The sequence below is a fragment of the Urocampus carinirostris genome, chromosome 7 (genome assembly GCF_059441175.1).
Source record: "Urocampus carinirostris isolate Australia breed hairy pipefish chromosome 7, RoL_Ucar_1.0, whole genome shotgun sequence".
NCBI classification, from domain to species: Eukaryota; Metazoa; Chordata; class Actinopteri; order Syngnathiformes; family Syngnathidae; genus Urocampus; species Urocampus carinirostris.
This window is the reverse complement of record NC_142355.1, coordinates 18,643,022-18,659,122: the sequence shown is the minus strand read 5'-3', so window position 1 is coordinate 18,659,122 and position 16,101 is coordinate 18,643,022. Positions and strand designations below refer to the sequence as shown.

General features: G+C 38.7%; 1 protein-coding gene and 2 long non-coding RNA genes across 3 annotated transcripts in view; 1 reads left to right on the top strand and 2 right to left on the bottom strand.

Annotated features, from left to right (window-relative positions):
• The window catches only part of LOC148362533 (tetraspanin-18B-like), a 70,618-nt gene that overhangs the window by 13,684 nt on the left and 40,833 nt on the right, over window positions 1–16,101 (bottom strand). Inside the window, exons 2-6 of the mRNA XM_088339958.1 lie at window positions 15,361–15,422; window positions 6,588–6,686; window positions 2,990–3,184; window positions 1,111–1,185; window positions 933–1,031 (exon numbers count right to left, since the gene is read on the bottom strand). Of these exons, the coding sequence (XP_088196084.1) occupies window positions 933–1,031; window positions 1,111–1,185; window positions 2,990–3,184; window positions 6,588–6,686; window positions 15,361–15,363 (471 nt within the window). The 5' untranslated portion in view covers window positions 15,364–15,422. The remainder of the gene's footprint in view (window positions 1–932; window positions 1,032–1,110; window positions 1,186–2,989; window positions 3,185–6,587; window positions 6,687–15,360; window positions 15,423–16,101) is intronic.
• On the top strand, window positions 7,389–8,856 carry LOC148362535 (uncharacterized). Its single transcript, XR_015850872.1, has 2 exons — window positions 7,389–7,626; window positions 8,392–8,856. It is a non-coding gene; the product is annotated as an uncharacterized LOC148362535 (long non-coding RNA).
• LOC148362534 (uncharacterized) lies at window positions 8,940–10,115 on the bottom strand. Its single transcript, XR_015850871.1, has 2 exons — window positions 9,729–10,115; window positions 8,940–9,314 (listed from the first exon to the last, which is right to left on the bottom strand). It is a non-coding gene; the product is annotated as an uncharacterized LOC148362534 (long non-coding RNA).

The following is a 16,101-nucleotide window of genomic DNA, read 5'->3' as shown; positions in this document are numbered from 1 at the left end:
TGAATTAAAAAAAAACACTTTAAATCCTAAGAAAATATTTTCCTTAATACTGCATTTATTTAACGGCAATATACCATTCCTCTAATTATAATTTTTGGTTCCCTATTGCAAAATGGACACTAAAAGGCAGCTGATACTAGTAACAACGACAATCACAAGTACAGTGTGTATCATTTAATGCGACCTTGTGGTAATACAAAAGCTTACTGGTAATTAATTCTAAAATTAATATTGACGCTCTTATTTCAAAGATGAAAGGAGCTGACATAATTGTTTGACATCTTGCTTCTAAGAGAACCCCAAAACCTTGCAAAAGGCTGGGTAAAAAAAATGAGTCATTTTGAGTGTCTGTAGTTTGTATTCTTCCTTTTCTTTTTAGCACTCATTTTTGGTTGCACTACGAAGTTCTTAATTTAATTCTGTTTTAATTATTGGAAACCTGCAAAAGAGATTGCATATAATGCAAGTTCGTTATTTTGACTATTATTACGCACTGTTGTTTGTTGTTTTGACTATTATAAATTGTTGACATCATAGTCACTTTCGGCCAATAGTGTTGCTGTTCTTTGATTTCCACACCCTTTAGGGCGGATCTGCTTCTGTAACATATGAGATTAGATAAAAGAAAGGACTCAGTGGAGGACTTTTAGAACAGGTTTCCCCTGAGATCCGATCTGCAACCTCAGTGGAAATGTTTAAATCTAAGCTTAAAACTCACTTCTACTCCATAGCATATGAATAACCTACTCTTCTCGTCGGCTGAAAAATAGTCCGTGTAATATAGTGTAATAATCTGTGAAGCCCTTTGAGACTCTTTGTGATTTAGGGCTACACAAATAAAAATGACTTGACTTGACTTAAAAAGCATAATTGGATTAATACACTAAACACATAGTTGCCCCCTATTGTATACACAGGTGCTCGGGACTCACCTGAACCATCCATTTATTCCATATGGTCGTGTACTTATCATCCGGGGCGTAGCCTTGATACTTTTCTCGCATTTCTTTTTGTAAATCTTCAACGAAGAACTACAGCAAGTGGACAACAAGATGGTTAAAAAACATAAACTAAATAGAATCGTTCTAAACTTCACAATGTCTAGCTTACCTTTTGACGTTGTGTGTAAGCCCAAACCCCTGCAGCCAGTTCGGCTATGAAAACGACGAATATGAGCATGAAAAACTGCAGTCAAGAAAAAAAACGAGTGAAAATTAGAATTTTAACAGTTCAGCTAAATAGATAAATCACTCCAGAACAGGGTCACAAACACCAGCTTGCTAAAATAAGCTATAATATACTAAAACGAAAGTTGAATCAAATGGCCTTCGAAGTAGGTAAATTAAAAAAAAATATTCAACAACAATATAACTTTTGCTTGGCGGAGGAAAATGGTCAAAGTATAATGGCAATATATATAATAGTAACGAAAGTGCGACTGATCAAAAAAATGAAGGTATTTTTGGTGCCTAATTTGTCCCCATTGTATTGCTTTGTTTTCATGAAAAGAAAAAATACTCCAGAAAAACTACTAGTGATACTATAATTGGGAAATACTGTTACAGAAATACTACTACGAAATAGCACAAAACTAAATATCAAAATATCAAAATTAAAAACAATGACTTAATTTATTGCTTTGTTTTCATGAAAAGAAAAGTACTACAAAAATACTACAGTGATACTATGGTAGAGAAATACTGCTACAGAAATACTACTACAAAAATACTACAAAACTATATATCAAAATTAAAAACAATGGCCGAACGTAGTACTTTGTTTTCATGAAAAGAAATAAATACTAAAAAAAATACTACAGTGATACTATAATAGAGGAATACTGCTACACAAATACTACTACAGAAATACTACTAGAAAAATACTACAAAACTAAATATCAAAATTTAAAACAATGACTTAATGTATTACTTTGTTTTCATGAAAAGAAAAAAATACTCCAAAAATACTACAACAGTGATACTATAATAGAGGAATACTGCTACAGAAATACTACGACAGAAATACTATAAAACTAAATCTCAATTTTTAAAACCATGAACTAATATATTGCTTTGTTTTTATGAGAAGAGAAACACTACAAAAATAGTACAAAAATACTACTACAGTTATACTATAATAGTGAAATACTGCTACAGAAATACTACTACAAAAATGGTACAAACGTACTTAAAAAAACCAACTCAAAATATATCTATAGTAACACTAAAAAAATACAACAAAATACGAAAAACAAATTCTAGAGAACTACTGCAAAAATCATACAAGAGAAATACTAAAAAAACACAAAAAAATCCATCTATAGTAATACTAAGGAAATATATATCCAATTTAGTGCTTAAAACTACTAAACTATTTTGCCCATCTCTACTGTAATACCTTGTTTTTCGAAAACAATGAGGACCTGACCCCACCTAATGCAAAATCCACAACGTAGCACTGCTTGTCAATTCCCCACCCCCTTTCTTTTTTAAAAAGAGTTTTTATTGGTGGAAAAAAAGCGTTAGAAAACATAGATCGAAATTGAGGTACTTGTAAATATAAAACAGTAAATAAATACTGTACAATACTAATGATATACAGTATTGGTCCCTTCTCGGGGTTTCTTCGTTTTTTGGGTTTTTCCTTGCCCTCATGTAGGTTTTAGATCAGGGGATGGTGTAAGAATAGTCTGTAATTTGCAATATTCTGTGTTCTGTGCAGCCTTTTGAGACTCCTTGTGATTATCATTACTGGACTTGACTCTCGGTAAGAATACACAATGAGTATAACATACATGATTTGAATGTATCTCACACCTAAACAATTTAATCTTATTTTAAAAGATCTTGCACATCAGGATGGCATTTCTTAATTTCATTGTGCCTTCAACATGTTTCAATGACTAGCAATTCAATGGAATGTGTGCGAGTGTCAATAAAAAGACATATGTTTAAAGAAATCTTTAAGGTGAACACAATGATGAACTTACAAAGAAGAGGAGACACCTATTTTCACGGAGCGCTCCGCAGCAGCCCACGAACCCCAGAAGGAAGAGCAAGGATCCGATGCCCAGCACGGCAAAGACGGTTTTAGAGAGCACGGGATGTTGCATCAGCATCTCGCTCAAAACTGCCGTGCCGAACAAGACCAAAAGACCCACACCAAGGAGGAAACAGCCAGCCATCTTAGGAGTGGGGGCAGAACAAAGTCACATTAGAAATAATTTGAAAACATTGAACAAAATGCACATTCAATTATCCATCCATCCATTATCTGCACCGCTTATCCTCAGTAGATGTTTTCTTCGGGTCTGTGATTTTGGCATGCAACATTAAATGCCCCTAGAATTAACCCTGTGGCATACCATAAAAAATGAAAACTCATTTAGCACATATTTGAGATGTTAACTGACGAGATCAGGGGTCGGTACCTCATGACATGCGTGCCAGCAGTGGCACGTGAGGGGTTAACCGGTGGCAAGCGAGCGCACGGCAAAATAATAATGATCTTTTTTTTTAATGCGCATTTTTAGCTGAAATTGAGTCATTTTCAGTTGCACACCATGTTGTTTAGAGGCTTTACAGTAGCATCCCTTTTCTTCTGCTCTGTGTGCAAGTGTGTGTCTGGGGGAGAAATCCGTGTTTTGACCCAGCCACAGAAACACCGACAAAAAAATCTGGTTCTTTTTCAGCTGGCGTGGACAGACGACTGGGGCGTTGTGCAAAAAATGACTGTGATGTTTGTGCATTATGCCTCGAGAGCGTTGTACCTCGCACATTATATGTTAAACGTTATTACGAGACGAAACATGAACATGAATTTAAGGCGGAGACATTAAAGCGCGCTGTGTCCAGGTACAGCAAGCAAACACAGACCCTAAAAAACTTTGTCACTGCTAAAAACACCACCACTGAAGCTAGCTATCACATTGCTCACTGCATAGCAAAGCACGGAAAACCATTTACTTATGGCGAATATAATAAAAAAGCGTCTGTGCGTGTGCGCGCGTTTCAAGTTTTGATATTTCCTGCAATAAGATTTCATTGATGAATGGTATGGTAGCTGTCCGTATCACTTGTTTTTTGATTGTAGTTCATTGTTGATGAAGAATGGTTGATTCTTGCGGTGAAAAGTTGAAGTCATGGATGTCTACAAGCCTTTCCACATGTTGCTCATATTCAATTTTGAGTTTATTGATGAACAAGAGAGGGCAGCACGGCGACGCAGTGGTTAGCGCTTGTGCGGCACAGTTCATGTCATGGGAACCTGTCGTGGGTTCAAATCCAGCTCCAGACTTCCTGTGCGGAGTTTGTATGTTCTCACCGTGCTTGCGTGGGTTTCCTCCGGGCACTCCGGTTTCCTCCCACGTTCCAAAAACATGCATTTCAGGTGAATTGGCCGGTCCAAATTGTCCCTAGGTGTGAATGAGCGAATGAGTTGTCTGTCCCTGTGTGCCCTGCGATTGGCTGGCAACCAGTTCAGGGTGTCCCCTGCCCACTGCCCGGAGATGGCTGGGATGGGCTCCAGGCCCCCCGAGACCCTAATGAGGATAAGCGGTACGGCTGATGAGATGAGATGATGTACGATTTCAATGTATAACCATGTTGTGTCATTTCGACTGGTGTAAAATGACAACTCTGATGGATATAAAAAAAATTGTTGTGCGAGTCATTAATCTTGTAGTGGCACACTGATTTACAAGGAAATTTGAAGGTGCCACTCCACACCAAAAAGGTTGCTGAACCCTGGACTAGATGAACATTGCCGTACTGTCAGTTTCTAAACCTCTTTTGTGATGTACCTGGTGAAATCATTGTTATCCTCATTCAAAAAAACAATTGTAAATAAATAGAGCGCTTAATATAATATTTCTAAAACGATCTACATGTCTTTAAAAAAAATCCACTGCTCAACTAGGGAACAATTGCTATAATAGCTCATGTTTTTAGCTTATTTTTTAAATCAATCTCTTTTTTCTAAATGAAGTTTGTATTTAACCACTACGATGCATTAAATAATAAATAATGTCCCTTTCAATTTACTGTATGTTTGAATCTTATGTCCCCTGCAGGGTACACATCCCCCCATTTCAGATCTGCTTTCGACAAGCACATCGGAGTGGAGTCACAAAGAGCTTAGCTTGTGCAGGGACGAAGATAACCTTTTTCCTCTACCCTAAGCCTCACACTCACGGGATTAGCTTTGATTGCAAGATCAAGACTGATAAACTCAGGTGCCTGTCGCAAACTCTTCATGACGCGCACCCTGGGATCTAATCAAAGCCCAGTCGGATGAAATCAAGAGTGTCCTGATGTCATCAAACACAAAATGGCTAGGACAATAAGGTTTGTTCATACTAATCGAATTTGAGCTAACCGTCTATTGGATCCTTGTCAGTATGAGATTATTTTTTAAAGTTCTGAAGCTAACAAACAAAACTTTGTATAGACTTTCCCACGCTTATATTTCTTATTTAATCGCACCCCCATGTTCCTCTGAGCTTTCGCTCGAAAAATGCTGGTCTACTATTGATTTCAAGAGCCAAGAAGAAATCTGCAGGTTTGAGAGCGTTTACCAATTAGGCCCCAATACCGGGGAATGCTTTTTCCTCAGAGCTAAAAAAAGTATTTAAATCTAAAATGAAGATATATTATATTCTATTGCTCATGAGTGATGTTGACCTTATACTTTTGTTTTTGTGTCGTTGAGGGAGAAAGATGAGCTTGGATGTTGCACAGTGCATAGGTTCTGAGCCATCAGACTGGCACCTGAACCTAGTATATGCCATATCTAGAACAGGTATGTCAAACTCGGTTTGTGGCAGGCTGGATCAATAAAAAAATTATGAACATTTTTTAACTTTGATTTTTAGTATTATGCTTTATCATTCAGTCTGCATAGGTAACCTACCTATTATACCTATTATAATCGCGGGATCTTTTTAAAACACTACATATTTATCCACAGAAAGTGAGGGAAAATATGTTCATGTTTGGCATTGAATGTGTCATTTTAATAATTGAGTGAATGCAGTTTTACACCTGAACCAACTCACCAAGCTATACCAACTCAACACTGTCCTCTAGTGGCTGGCGAGAGTATTTAGTGTGCATTTATTTTAAAAATTGTAACTTTTGATAGAACTGACCAAGAGACTCGCTTTTTTTGACTCAGAAATACATGGCTGGCTGTACATTTGACATGGCTTATCTTGAATTGGCTGCATCATCAGAGATTTTGAAACAACAAACTTGATGTTGCTGTCAACTTGACTTTTTTCATGATTTCTGACATTACTAATATTAAATGTTGACTGTATATTGCCTGTTGATGCCTTTGCAACATCGCTTGCAGCCTGGTTATTATGGAAGGGGACTAACCTAATATACAACTTTTTCTCAAGGTTTTTGATTTTCCCATAGCTGAGTTGTTTTGAGTTTTTCCTAGCCCTCATGTAGGTTTTAGATCAGGGGACGTTGTAATGGTGATTTGTGCAGCACTTTGAGAATTTTTGTGATTGAAAGCTATAAAAATAAAGTGACTTGACCACAATTTCATATAAGACCACATGAAGAAGAGATACTTACCACGAGGAAGGTGTTGAAGATCAACATGAGGTACTTGACGCATGTTACACAGTCACCCGTCATGACGGTTGTTCCTCTCGCTGAAGCCTCCCCATGTCCCTGTCAGTCAAACAAAAATAGGCTTCAGCGATAAATTTGCTGTAACCTTAAGCTGGCTTTTACATTTTGTGTTGTGTGACTCTTTATTCGCTTCACCCTCAATATTAATAAGTTTGTGCTCGGAGGTTTGCTACCTTCTCAGAGGGGATTGATTTAGAGCTTCCCATAAATACCTCCACTAAATCATAATGATATGCCCAGGTATTGATCACCTTCCATACACCACGTTGCGTGAGATGAGTTTTAATTAACCCCTGTCGGAGCTAAGCCCCGCAGAAAAGCATAATGAGGGCACATGGGGGCTAAATCGAGATTTGCATTCATTACACTCGCACAAAAGGTGTCAAGAAGGGGGGTGCTTTTATCTTTTCCGCTTACCACTGTCAAAGTGTGACTGTATTCATTGGAGCGGGGTATGAAGATAAGAGTGTCTCATTCTCTTCACTTAAATATTAACTTGGTGTTCAACTCAAAGTGTTTTGGGATAGGTTGCAGCCAACCCAGAAATTGAAATTCCAGTTCAACGTGATGCTAATGTCAAATAGCTTGGTTTTTAATTCCTAAATCCAAAAATGACTGCCAGGTAGGTAGAGCACACCACTCTCACACAATAATCGACGTCTTTTAGACATTGGATTTTGGCTAAATCTGGTTTGGTACTTTTTGGACAAAAATAAGTCCTGAAATAGGAGTCAAAGGCTGAGTCCCATTCTTCGCACTTTCACTCGCTATGTGCCCTAGTCACTCGGTTTGCGCGTTCACGTGAAAATGGGGTGTGTCCCGATACTCTCAAGACCGAGGCAGAAGTGCCCTCAAACCATGTCGTAGCCACTTCAAGACCGAGGGGGCTCTCGACCTCACTTGGCGGCGAAGTGACTACCCAGAAGGCTTTGCGAATTCTCAATATCAACAAACATGCCCGGAAAGGAACCGCACAAATGTAAGTAGTTTTCCACAACCACGCATGTATTTGCAACAAAATGTATTGAGATATCTTAGTTAGACGTAAATGCAATAGAAAATCGTATTTTCGCGTTAAAACACGAACATTGCAAAATCGCTACTTTACGAAGTGCACTAATCTACCAAGGGAGCTGGCAAAAAAAAAATCTTCACGCTACAAACTTTAAAGTAGGATAACTGGGCAGAAAATCACGGTTCAGCCCATCCCTGTTTTTATCTTAAACGAGTCGTCCTTTTACATCTACTGTACATGGCCAGTCGCTAAAGGAGCATAGTCAGAATACCGTTCTGGACATAAGCGCTTGTTTACTGCACACAATTTCGGGTGTCGTGTTTTATTTACAATATGATTATTTCATGTGAGATCAGAATGCATTAGTTTTCATCATGCATTATGAGTAATGTCTCCGAATTTCACGTGGAAATACAGTTGAAACAAACTACTATCACATAGTCCACTGCCTTCTCTGTAAACACATATTAAGTAAACTAATTACCTTCTCAAAATGTTGTCCAAATGTGGAGACAATTCTAAAGCATATGTGATGCTGGCCAATAGAAGGCTTATACAGCCATAAGAATAACATGTCAATTTTGTGTATCTATTCACTATCAAATAATTATCCAGAACACATCCTATAATTTCCTGTCTCACATCAACTTGCTGAGCATCCTATACTCAGTTGTTTTTGTACAATACATCAGCATTAAGTAATTCTTGTTTTTTCCACCCAACCTAAAGGCCACTGTAGAACGTCCCGTGGAAGAGCTGGTCACCATCACAGCTACCACGCCATCCACACCACCGGGCACGTCGTTGGCACCTTCTAATCCGGCGCCAAACCCCAAATCACCCAGAAAAAAAAGGAAGCACGATACACTCCTTGACTTTTTGAAAGCGGAGTCTGCCGGAGTGAGGAAAAGGCTCGAAGAAACTGTGGCCAAAACTGAGCGGTTCCCGTCCTTTTTGGGAAGCTCGTGGACAAATTTCCAGAACAGTGACATCTCTGCAATGTTTCCCTTTGTTTTATAAAAGGATAATATTGTTTTTTTTATTAAGAACTCAATGAAGTTCCAGTTTGTGTTTTCCAGCTTCATGGAAGTATTGGTATATTTTTGTTAAAATTTGTGACACATTATTTACTATTATGTATTTTGGCCCAATGTGAGTTTGTTTTTCTGAAAGTAAACTATTATTTAAGCTGGAGTGATTTGTAGTTGTTTTCTGTCCAACAGTCACATAGTTCACACACAGTATCTCACATCATTATGAAATAAACCACCAAGGTGTTACTCAAAATGAAGATGTTTATTGAATAGTAATGCAGAAAAGCACATAATGCAAATGTGGGTCTGACTTAAAGAGCCTAAATATGGCTTTTGGGCAATTTATTCCATATTAACTGTGGACAATTCTTTGTACGGTGGACCTGGGAACCCTGGAGACCCGTGACACCACACGGTAGGACAGAGCGTGGGCCAGCCAGTACACGTAGATCAGGACCTCCAGCCACGGCCCTGTTCCCTCTTTAGCAGCTCATGCAGGGCCCACATAACCTTCTTGCTCAACCTTAAGTCCTGAATGAGTTCTGACTCCACATCCAACCATAAGCACAGGATGGGAACATTCCTGTCCAACCTGTCCACGCTTATGGGACAGCCACTCTGGAACACAATAGATAACAATTTAGACATAAAAGTGGGCATAGAAAAGAAAAAGACCGCTTTAACTGTGATGTAAGCATCATGAAAAAATGTTGAAATGACCTTTTTTATATCCAATGACAACTCTTTTGAATTAAATTCCTTATGAACTAAGGTTTTTGGGTCGTACAGGGAAGTTTGGTGACGATATTATGTCAGCTTAAGGGTCAGGTGGACTGTTCTTGTGTTTGTTTACTTTTCGTCATGTCACACATTCAAAACCCCTACTATATGTCATAAAATGGCATTAAGATACTAATAAGTAGATTGCCATTTATGTCTACACAAACATAGGGTATTATGTGAACGTGCATTGTATGTTAACTCTTACTGTATTTGACCGAACGGGTCATTTTTTTTAATGAGTGTACGTACCTTGTAAAGATGAATCAGCACTACATAGCGCCAAAGCTGTCTTCAGTATAGCACATTTCTCCTCCGTTGATTGGAGACACGGAAAAGATGATGAGCTTTCAGGCAATCGGTAATAACACAGCTGTAGCGGGCATTTTTAACGTTGCACGAACTCTCCAACTGACACACTACGTTGAGACTCGAGTTGTTTACATGTGACGTAGGCCTATACGTCACTAAGGTCTACAGCCAATTAATATTACCGCCATCTCCTGGACAGGGGTGGAACCTTGCAAGTCTTGTCCAAACCTTTTCCACTTTGCACTCCACTCGATGAGGGCACTCCTCTATCGAGGGACCTCACTGGAGGGTTCTCGGGGCCGAGTGAGAGAAATGGGATTGGGCCTAAGATTGGGTTGTGTTTATCCATCTAATATAGACCAAACTAAGTCTTAAAATGATTGGTGTTGTGTTTACCTTATCTGCTGTGGTCCGTATTCAGAAAACAAAGTTGTTTAAGGACGTGTTTTCAATGTTTTTATATATTTTGTTTAATTTTTCTTTTTTATCGAATAAAAACAGCTTTTGGACGGAAAGTTGTCTCTTTTCAACCATTTTTGGCAGTTTAGACTGAAGGGTCTCAGCTTTATCTATGTCTGGACTCCAGAGTACAATCTTTAAAGACAGACAATTCAATTGTCCGAAGTACCACAGGAAAACAAATAACGGGGACAAAAAAGCATTAGTAACTCAGGTTATTTTTACAGACTCTTTCCAAAAGCTACTGACATTTGATAATGGATATAGCTGTCCTTTTAAAAGTAGTCCGCAAGTTATAGAGTTTAATCTTCTCCCCTTTTAAGTCTTTATGCCTAAGGTGCTTGTGTGAAGCATCAAATCTTGCTTGGGATTTTACAGATTGCACCTAGGTGAGCGAGTGGCCGCCCAGGCTGTCGCCAAACGTTCGACTCAGCCCACCATCGTTTTCGAACAGGAACTGGTGTTAAACGGAGTTGACGAATGCAGCGATGCAAACAAAAGCCACTCTCGGTCCGTATCTCGGTTGCCATGGAGCTCGGCCTCTTTAACTGCAAGTCTAAAAGATTCTCATGTTCTAAAAATAACCCCGACAAACTCCCATAAATTGTGTTAGAATCCAGGATTTTTTTTCCAGATGATAGCCAAATTTGACATCCCTTACGGCAGTGGTCCTCAAACTACGACCCGTGGGCCAGATACAGCCACCTTTACATTTGGTCTATCCCCCTGAACAAAACAGATCATTTTGCCACACATATTTTTTAAGCTCAACAAAACCTCAAAGTCTGAGTGCACGATTCGAACCAACGTGGTAGTGGTATGAGGACCGAACCCTTACCACTGGACTACCAGTGATGTAGATGACATAGGAAAAGGCATTGGGTTACATCTCATTATAACACTATCTTTATACCGGAGACAAATGTTAATTTTGTTGTGCATTTTACACGTGACAATGACAATCAATTCTTTTCCATTGTTTTGTTTAAAGTTTGTATTTTTAGATTCTCCGAGCAAAAGGATTTGGATATTGTTACTAGGATTTGACTGGGTGTCTCTTGTGGGCCAAGAGCTGACATCGCCAGCCAGTCTGAAGAGGGCGCTGTCATTTCTAACACAGCTGACTTGCGTGACGCAGACGATGAGCTTGACCAACCTTGCCCAAGATAAAAATGTAAGTGACAAATTCATTGTCATTGTGATTTGTGAAACGCACAACTAATTTTCATTTGTCTCTGGTGCCAGAGCTAAAAATACCAATAGTGGTCCAGTACTCTAAAAACTAGGCTGAAGTTGGGCACGGCACGACAGGAAATGCATTTTCCCTGGACTTTTTTGTGTGAAGAAAACTCAGAGTGTTATTTTTTAGATCATAAATAGTGTTGTTTGTTTTCTGACTCTGTTCTGTGAAGAATCCAGACCATTGTTTTGATTGTGGCTTTCTGGAAAACAATACATTTTATATGTTTAGGACATGCGTGTCCAAACTTGGCAAAAAAGTGGGCCAAATTTGGTAAACTGAAGATGTGTGAGGGACATTTATCCAGCCTCCATAAATTCACCGCCCATGAAAGGTTTGCAAGCTTGGCAATCAGTGTCGTGAACTCGTAGCTCGCCTTTGGAGCATTTTCATTTGACTCGCAGGGTCTCGTGAAAAAGCGCCGATATGCTGTTAAAACAGCTTCCAGTTGCTTCAACTTTTCACAGCGTTTGTTTCCAGTAAACGTTTTGTAGTCAGCATGTTTTGTCCAGCAGTGCCTCTTGATCTTACATATTTTAAAAACAGCCACTGTCCCATGGCAAATTAGGTGCAGTTGTTTTGGATCACGGTGAAAAAAATACTCCAATTCCCACTTGCCCCGGAAAATGCAGCTCTCACAGTCAACTTTCCTTTTTTTAAATTTACATGTCAAAAATGGGATGGGCTAAAATTCTCACAGAAAGCCAAGGGCAAGTTGGCCAAACGGCTGCCATCATATGGTGAAATGGTGATTTTTAAATTTTTTTGGTACACATTTATTTCATGCTGTGGTCAACATAACTGGCGGGTCACATATTAATGATTTTATGAAAGAGGCTGCAGGTCAGTCAAATTTTGAACACGGGAGGTAACTTGCCTCGGGCCGGACATTGGACATGGCTGATTTGGGCACTACTGCTATTGTCAAAAGGTTACAAAGAGACCCTGGCCCGTCATCAGAAAACGGAGAAGTTACGTGGCCCTCAAAAGAAAAAGTTTGGGGACCCCTGCCTTAAGGCACACCCATTTTACAGTATTTATTATGCCACACCAGGGGAATTTAATGAAAAGTAAGCAGAAGCCAAAGCGCAGACAAATACCCTCCTTGCTGTCTAACCACAGCACATCGTTTCTCAATTGAGTTTGACGGCATTATCTGGAAAGCCCCGACAGCCGCGAGTCCTCGCAATGGGCCGTGGGAAATGTCCGCACTGATTCCAGACAGGCTGCATGGCACAAGTGTTGATGTGTTTATTATGTGCTCTTAGCATGTGCTTTCACTTGGTATACAGGCTTTTGAATTACATGTTGTGGATGTGTTTTTATATGCTGAATATTAGCGTTATCTTCTTCACACCAAGACCTCTTTCTTCCATCCATCCATCTTCTGCACCACTTATCCTCACTAGGGTCGCGGGAGTGCCAGAGCCCATCCCAGCTATCTTTGGGCAGTGGACATGGGACACACTTAATTGGTTGCTCACCAGTCACAGCCTCTTCTTTTCTTCTCACAAAATTCCCATCAGTTACTTCTAAAAGCTGCTTTCTTTTACGTCAAAAAGTAGACTTGCATCGGCTTCTTCTATGTTGAAAACTTCACTGAAGACTAGTATTGTCTTCTATGTCCAATAACAGCATCCTCTTCTTTTCCCAAAAACTAGCATTGTTTTCTTGTAATCCTCAAACTAGCGTAGACTAATATGCTAAATATTTGTTTCTGACTTCTTTTACACCTTAAAATAGCTTTGTCTTCTTTTGTTCCAGTAACTAATGTCGTCTTCACAGAAGACTACTGTTTCTGTGTGTGAGCCAAAAAACTGTCTTCATCTATACCTGAAACTAGTGTTTGTTTCTACTATGCCAAAAACTCTATTGACAACTTCTACGTCCTAAACTAGCGTTCTACTCTAAAACTGGCATCATCTCTATGTCTAAGACCGGTCTAAATTGTCCCTAGTTGAGAATGAGCGGGTGAGTTGTCTGTCTCTGTGTGCCCTGCGACTGGCTGGCAACCAGTTCAGGGTATCCCCTGCCCACTGCCGGAAGATAGCTGAGATGGGCTCCAGCACCCCCGCGACCCTACTGAGGATAAGCAGTGCAGATAATGATGGATTTCTATGTCTATTTTTTTCTGAAAATGTGTTGCGATATGTTCTATGCTAAACACCACACGACATAATTTGTTTTGCCAATTTTAAGTGTTATTTTATGTATTTTATCAAATTGATAATTTGTTTTCCCAATAAAATAAGAAAACAATTTTTATAAGAGGCACCGATCTGAAAAAACAGGTATATCATTCATGGTATATTTTTCTTTTTATAAGTCAAACTGATTTCACGTTTGATTACTTTACCCCAAAACATGCTAATAATTCATTTCAACCATTTATTTCAATAGAAATGTTCATTAATGGTGTCAGGACTTTTATTACACTTACGTTTTATTTTAGAAAAATATGAATCATAATAATTATTTGTATAACAAAAATTAAAAAAAATTATTACATAATAAATTCTAATCTACCAGTATGACAAATAAAGGAGGTAATGGGATTAAATTCTGGAATAAAACTAAAAGAAAACACTCTTAAGATGCAAGAAAGTTTTCTTTCGATATAGGAAATTTCCGAATACGAGTCTGGTCTTTGAACTCGACAGATTGCTCTGTCTAGGAGAGGAAGGAATTTCTGTGTAAGGATCGTCTCCACTAAAACATCTTTTGCTTTTTAGCACACATGTCAAAGTCAAGGCCCGCACATTCGCCCCACTGAAAAGGTTTTCTTCCGCCCCTGTGATGATCTTGAGTCATTGTTGTATTATATGCCAGGAATTATTGTGTATTTGCTTTCACTGTAAGTGAATTCTTCTTGGAGTTTATTTTACTGTAGATTAATAAATTATAGGAAATTGCCATTAGTAGACATCACTGTCAGAGCCAGAGGTAAAATATTGTTTTTTTTTTCTGATCATAATGAAAATAAATGTGTTCACTTTTGAGAGGTTCATCTAGGGTTACTAGAATGATGCGACATTTTAACATTCGATTGTCCAGCTCTTGGCTTATAGCTGAGTTCCTCATTTAACTTTTCCATCCGTTTGACTTTCATACCCCCGTTTCATAGGAAAAACAATCACCATTGCATCAAAGGTGGATTATTTTTTTTTTTTTTAAATTGTACCATGATCAGGGTTGGGTAGGGTTACTTTAACTTGATTACTTTCAATTACTTTTGGATTACTCCAATACCAAATATGCTAATAAAAGACAAAAGAAACTAAATATGAATAAAATGACAACATTTTGTGCAGTCTTGGGGAGTAACGGAATACATGGAACGGCAAAAATGATGTTGGCAAGCTGTTTGGGTTTATTTTCATTTTGTTTCTGTCGCATTTTATGTTAGTTTTGCCGGAGATCAAAGAGATCAAAGCCAGGAGAGAAAGCTTACCACGTGTTGTGAGTCATCATTTTATTCATATTTAGTTTCTTTTGTCTTTTATTAGCATATTTGGTATTGGAGTAATCCAAAAGTAATTGAAAGTAATCAAGTTAAAGTAACCCTACCCAACCCTGACCATGATACACTCAAAATAAGTAGAGAAGATATCAATGGATTTTAAACTTGCAAAGGAGCATAAGAGAGCCCAAACCCTCAGATTAGAAATCCCAACCATCTGTAGTCTGTTACAGGGTCTGTGCAGCCCTTTGAGACTTCTTGTGATAAAGGGCTATACAAATAAACATGACTTGACTTGACCTTAAAGAAAACCAAACAGCATTTATCCAGGTGTGCATAAAAACATCACATCAAGTTTTGACCCAAGTGTTTTAAGAGTTCAGCATATGTCTACATTGCAACTAGCAGCTCACCATGTCTGTCCGTTGGTGACTTGTCTTTGTCGAGGTGAAGTTTGTGCTTCTGTTTTCATGAACTGTTGGAAACAAAAAGAAGCAGAGGTATGTCAACAGCAATTATCGCGTTTATTTGGGTAAAGCATGCAAACGTGTATCACCCGCACCCCTAATTTTCAATTAAACATCTGTAACAAATTATGTTCCACTGTTTCTCGGGTCAAACTAAGCATCGTAAGACAAACAAACATTTAGACAATGGTATTGCCCACTGGCAGTGTTGTGGTGTGTGACGTCATGTCTCACACGCAGGAGGTCAATACAGTTTATTTGAGTGTACGCTATGATTCTCTGCCTCATTTCTATTATTATTATTGTTATTATTATTACAACTCATACAAAAACGCAAACACCAGGGCGTGGTGGCGAAGAAGGCATGGTAGGTATCGTCCCTCCCCACCAACCTGGACAGTTTGTTTCCATGTGTTCCCACCCGCAGTTATCGGTCTATATTCATTTTACATCGAAAATATTTGGGATATTTATACTAAAATTAGACTGTTTGTGTCCTCAGGGTTGAAAGATTAATATCAGCAGTCAGTCTGAAGAGGGCGCTGTCATTTCTGACCCAACTGATTTGCATGGCGCAGACCAGGGGCCACATGGCAATTGATGTTTTGCGATTGTGGTAAGCGATGTCTTTGACTAATAAATCATTGTCCAAATCCCATAATATTCTATTGAAATACAGCAAAGCGT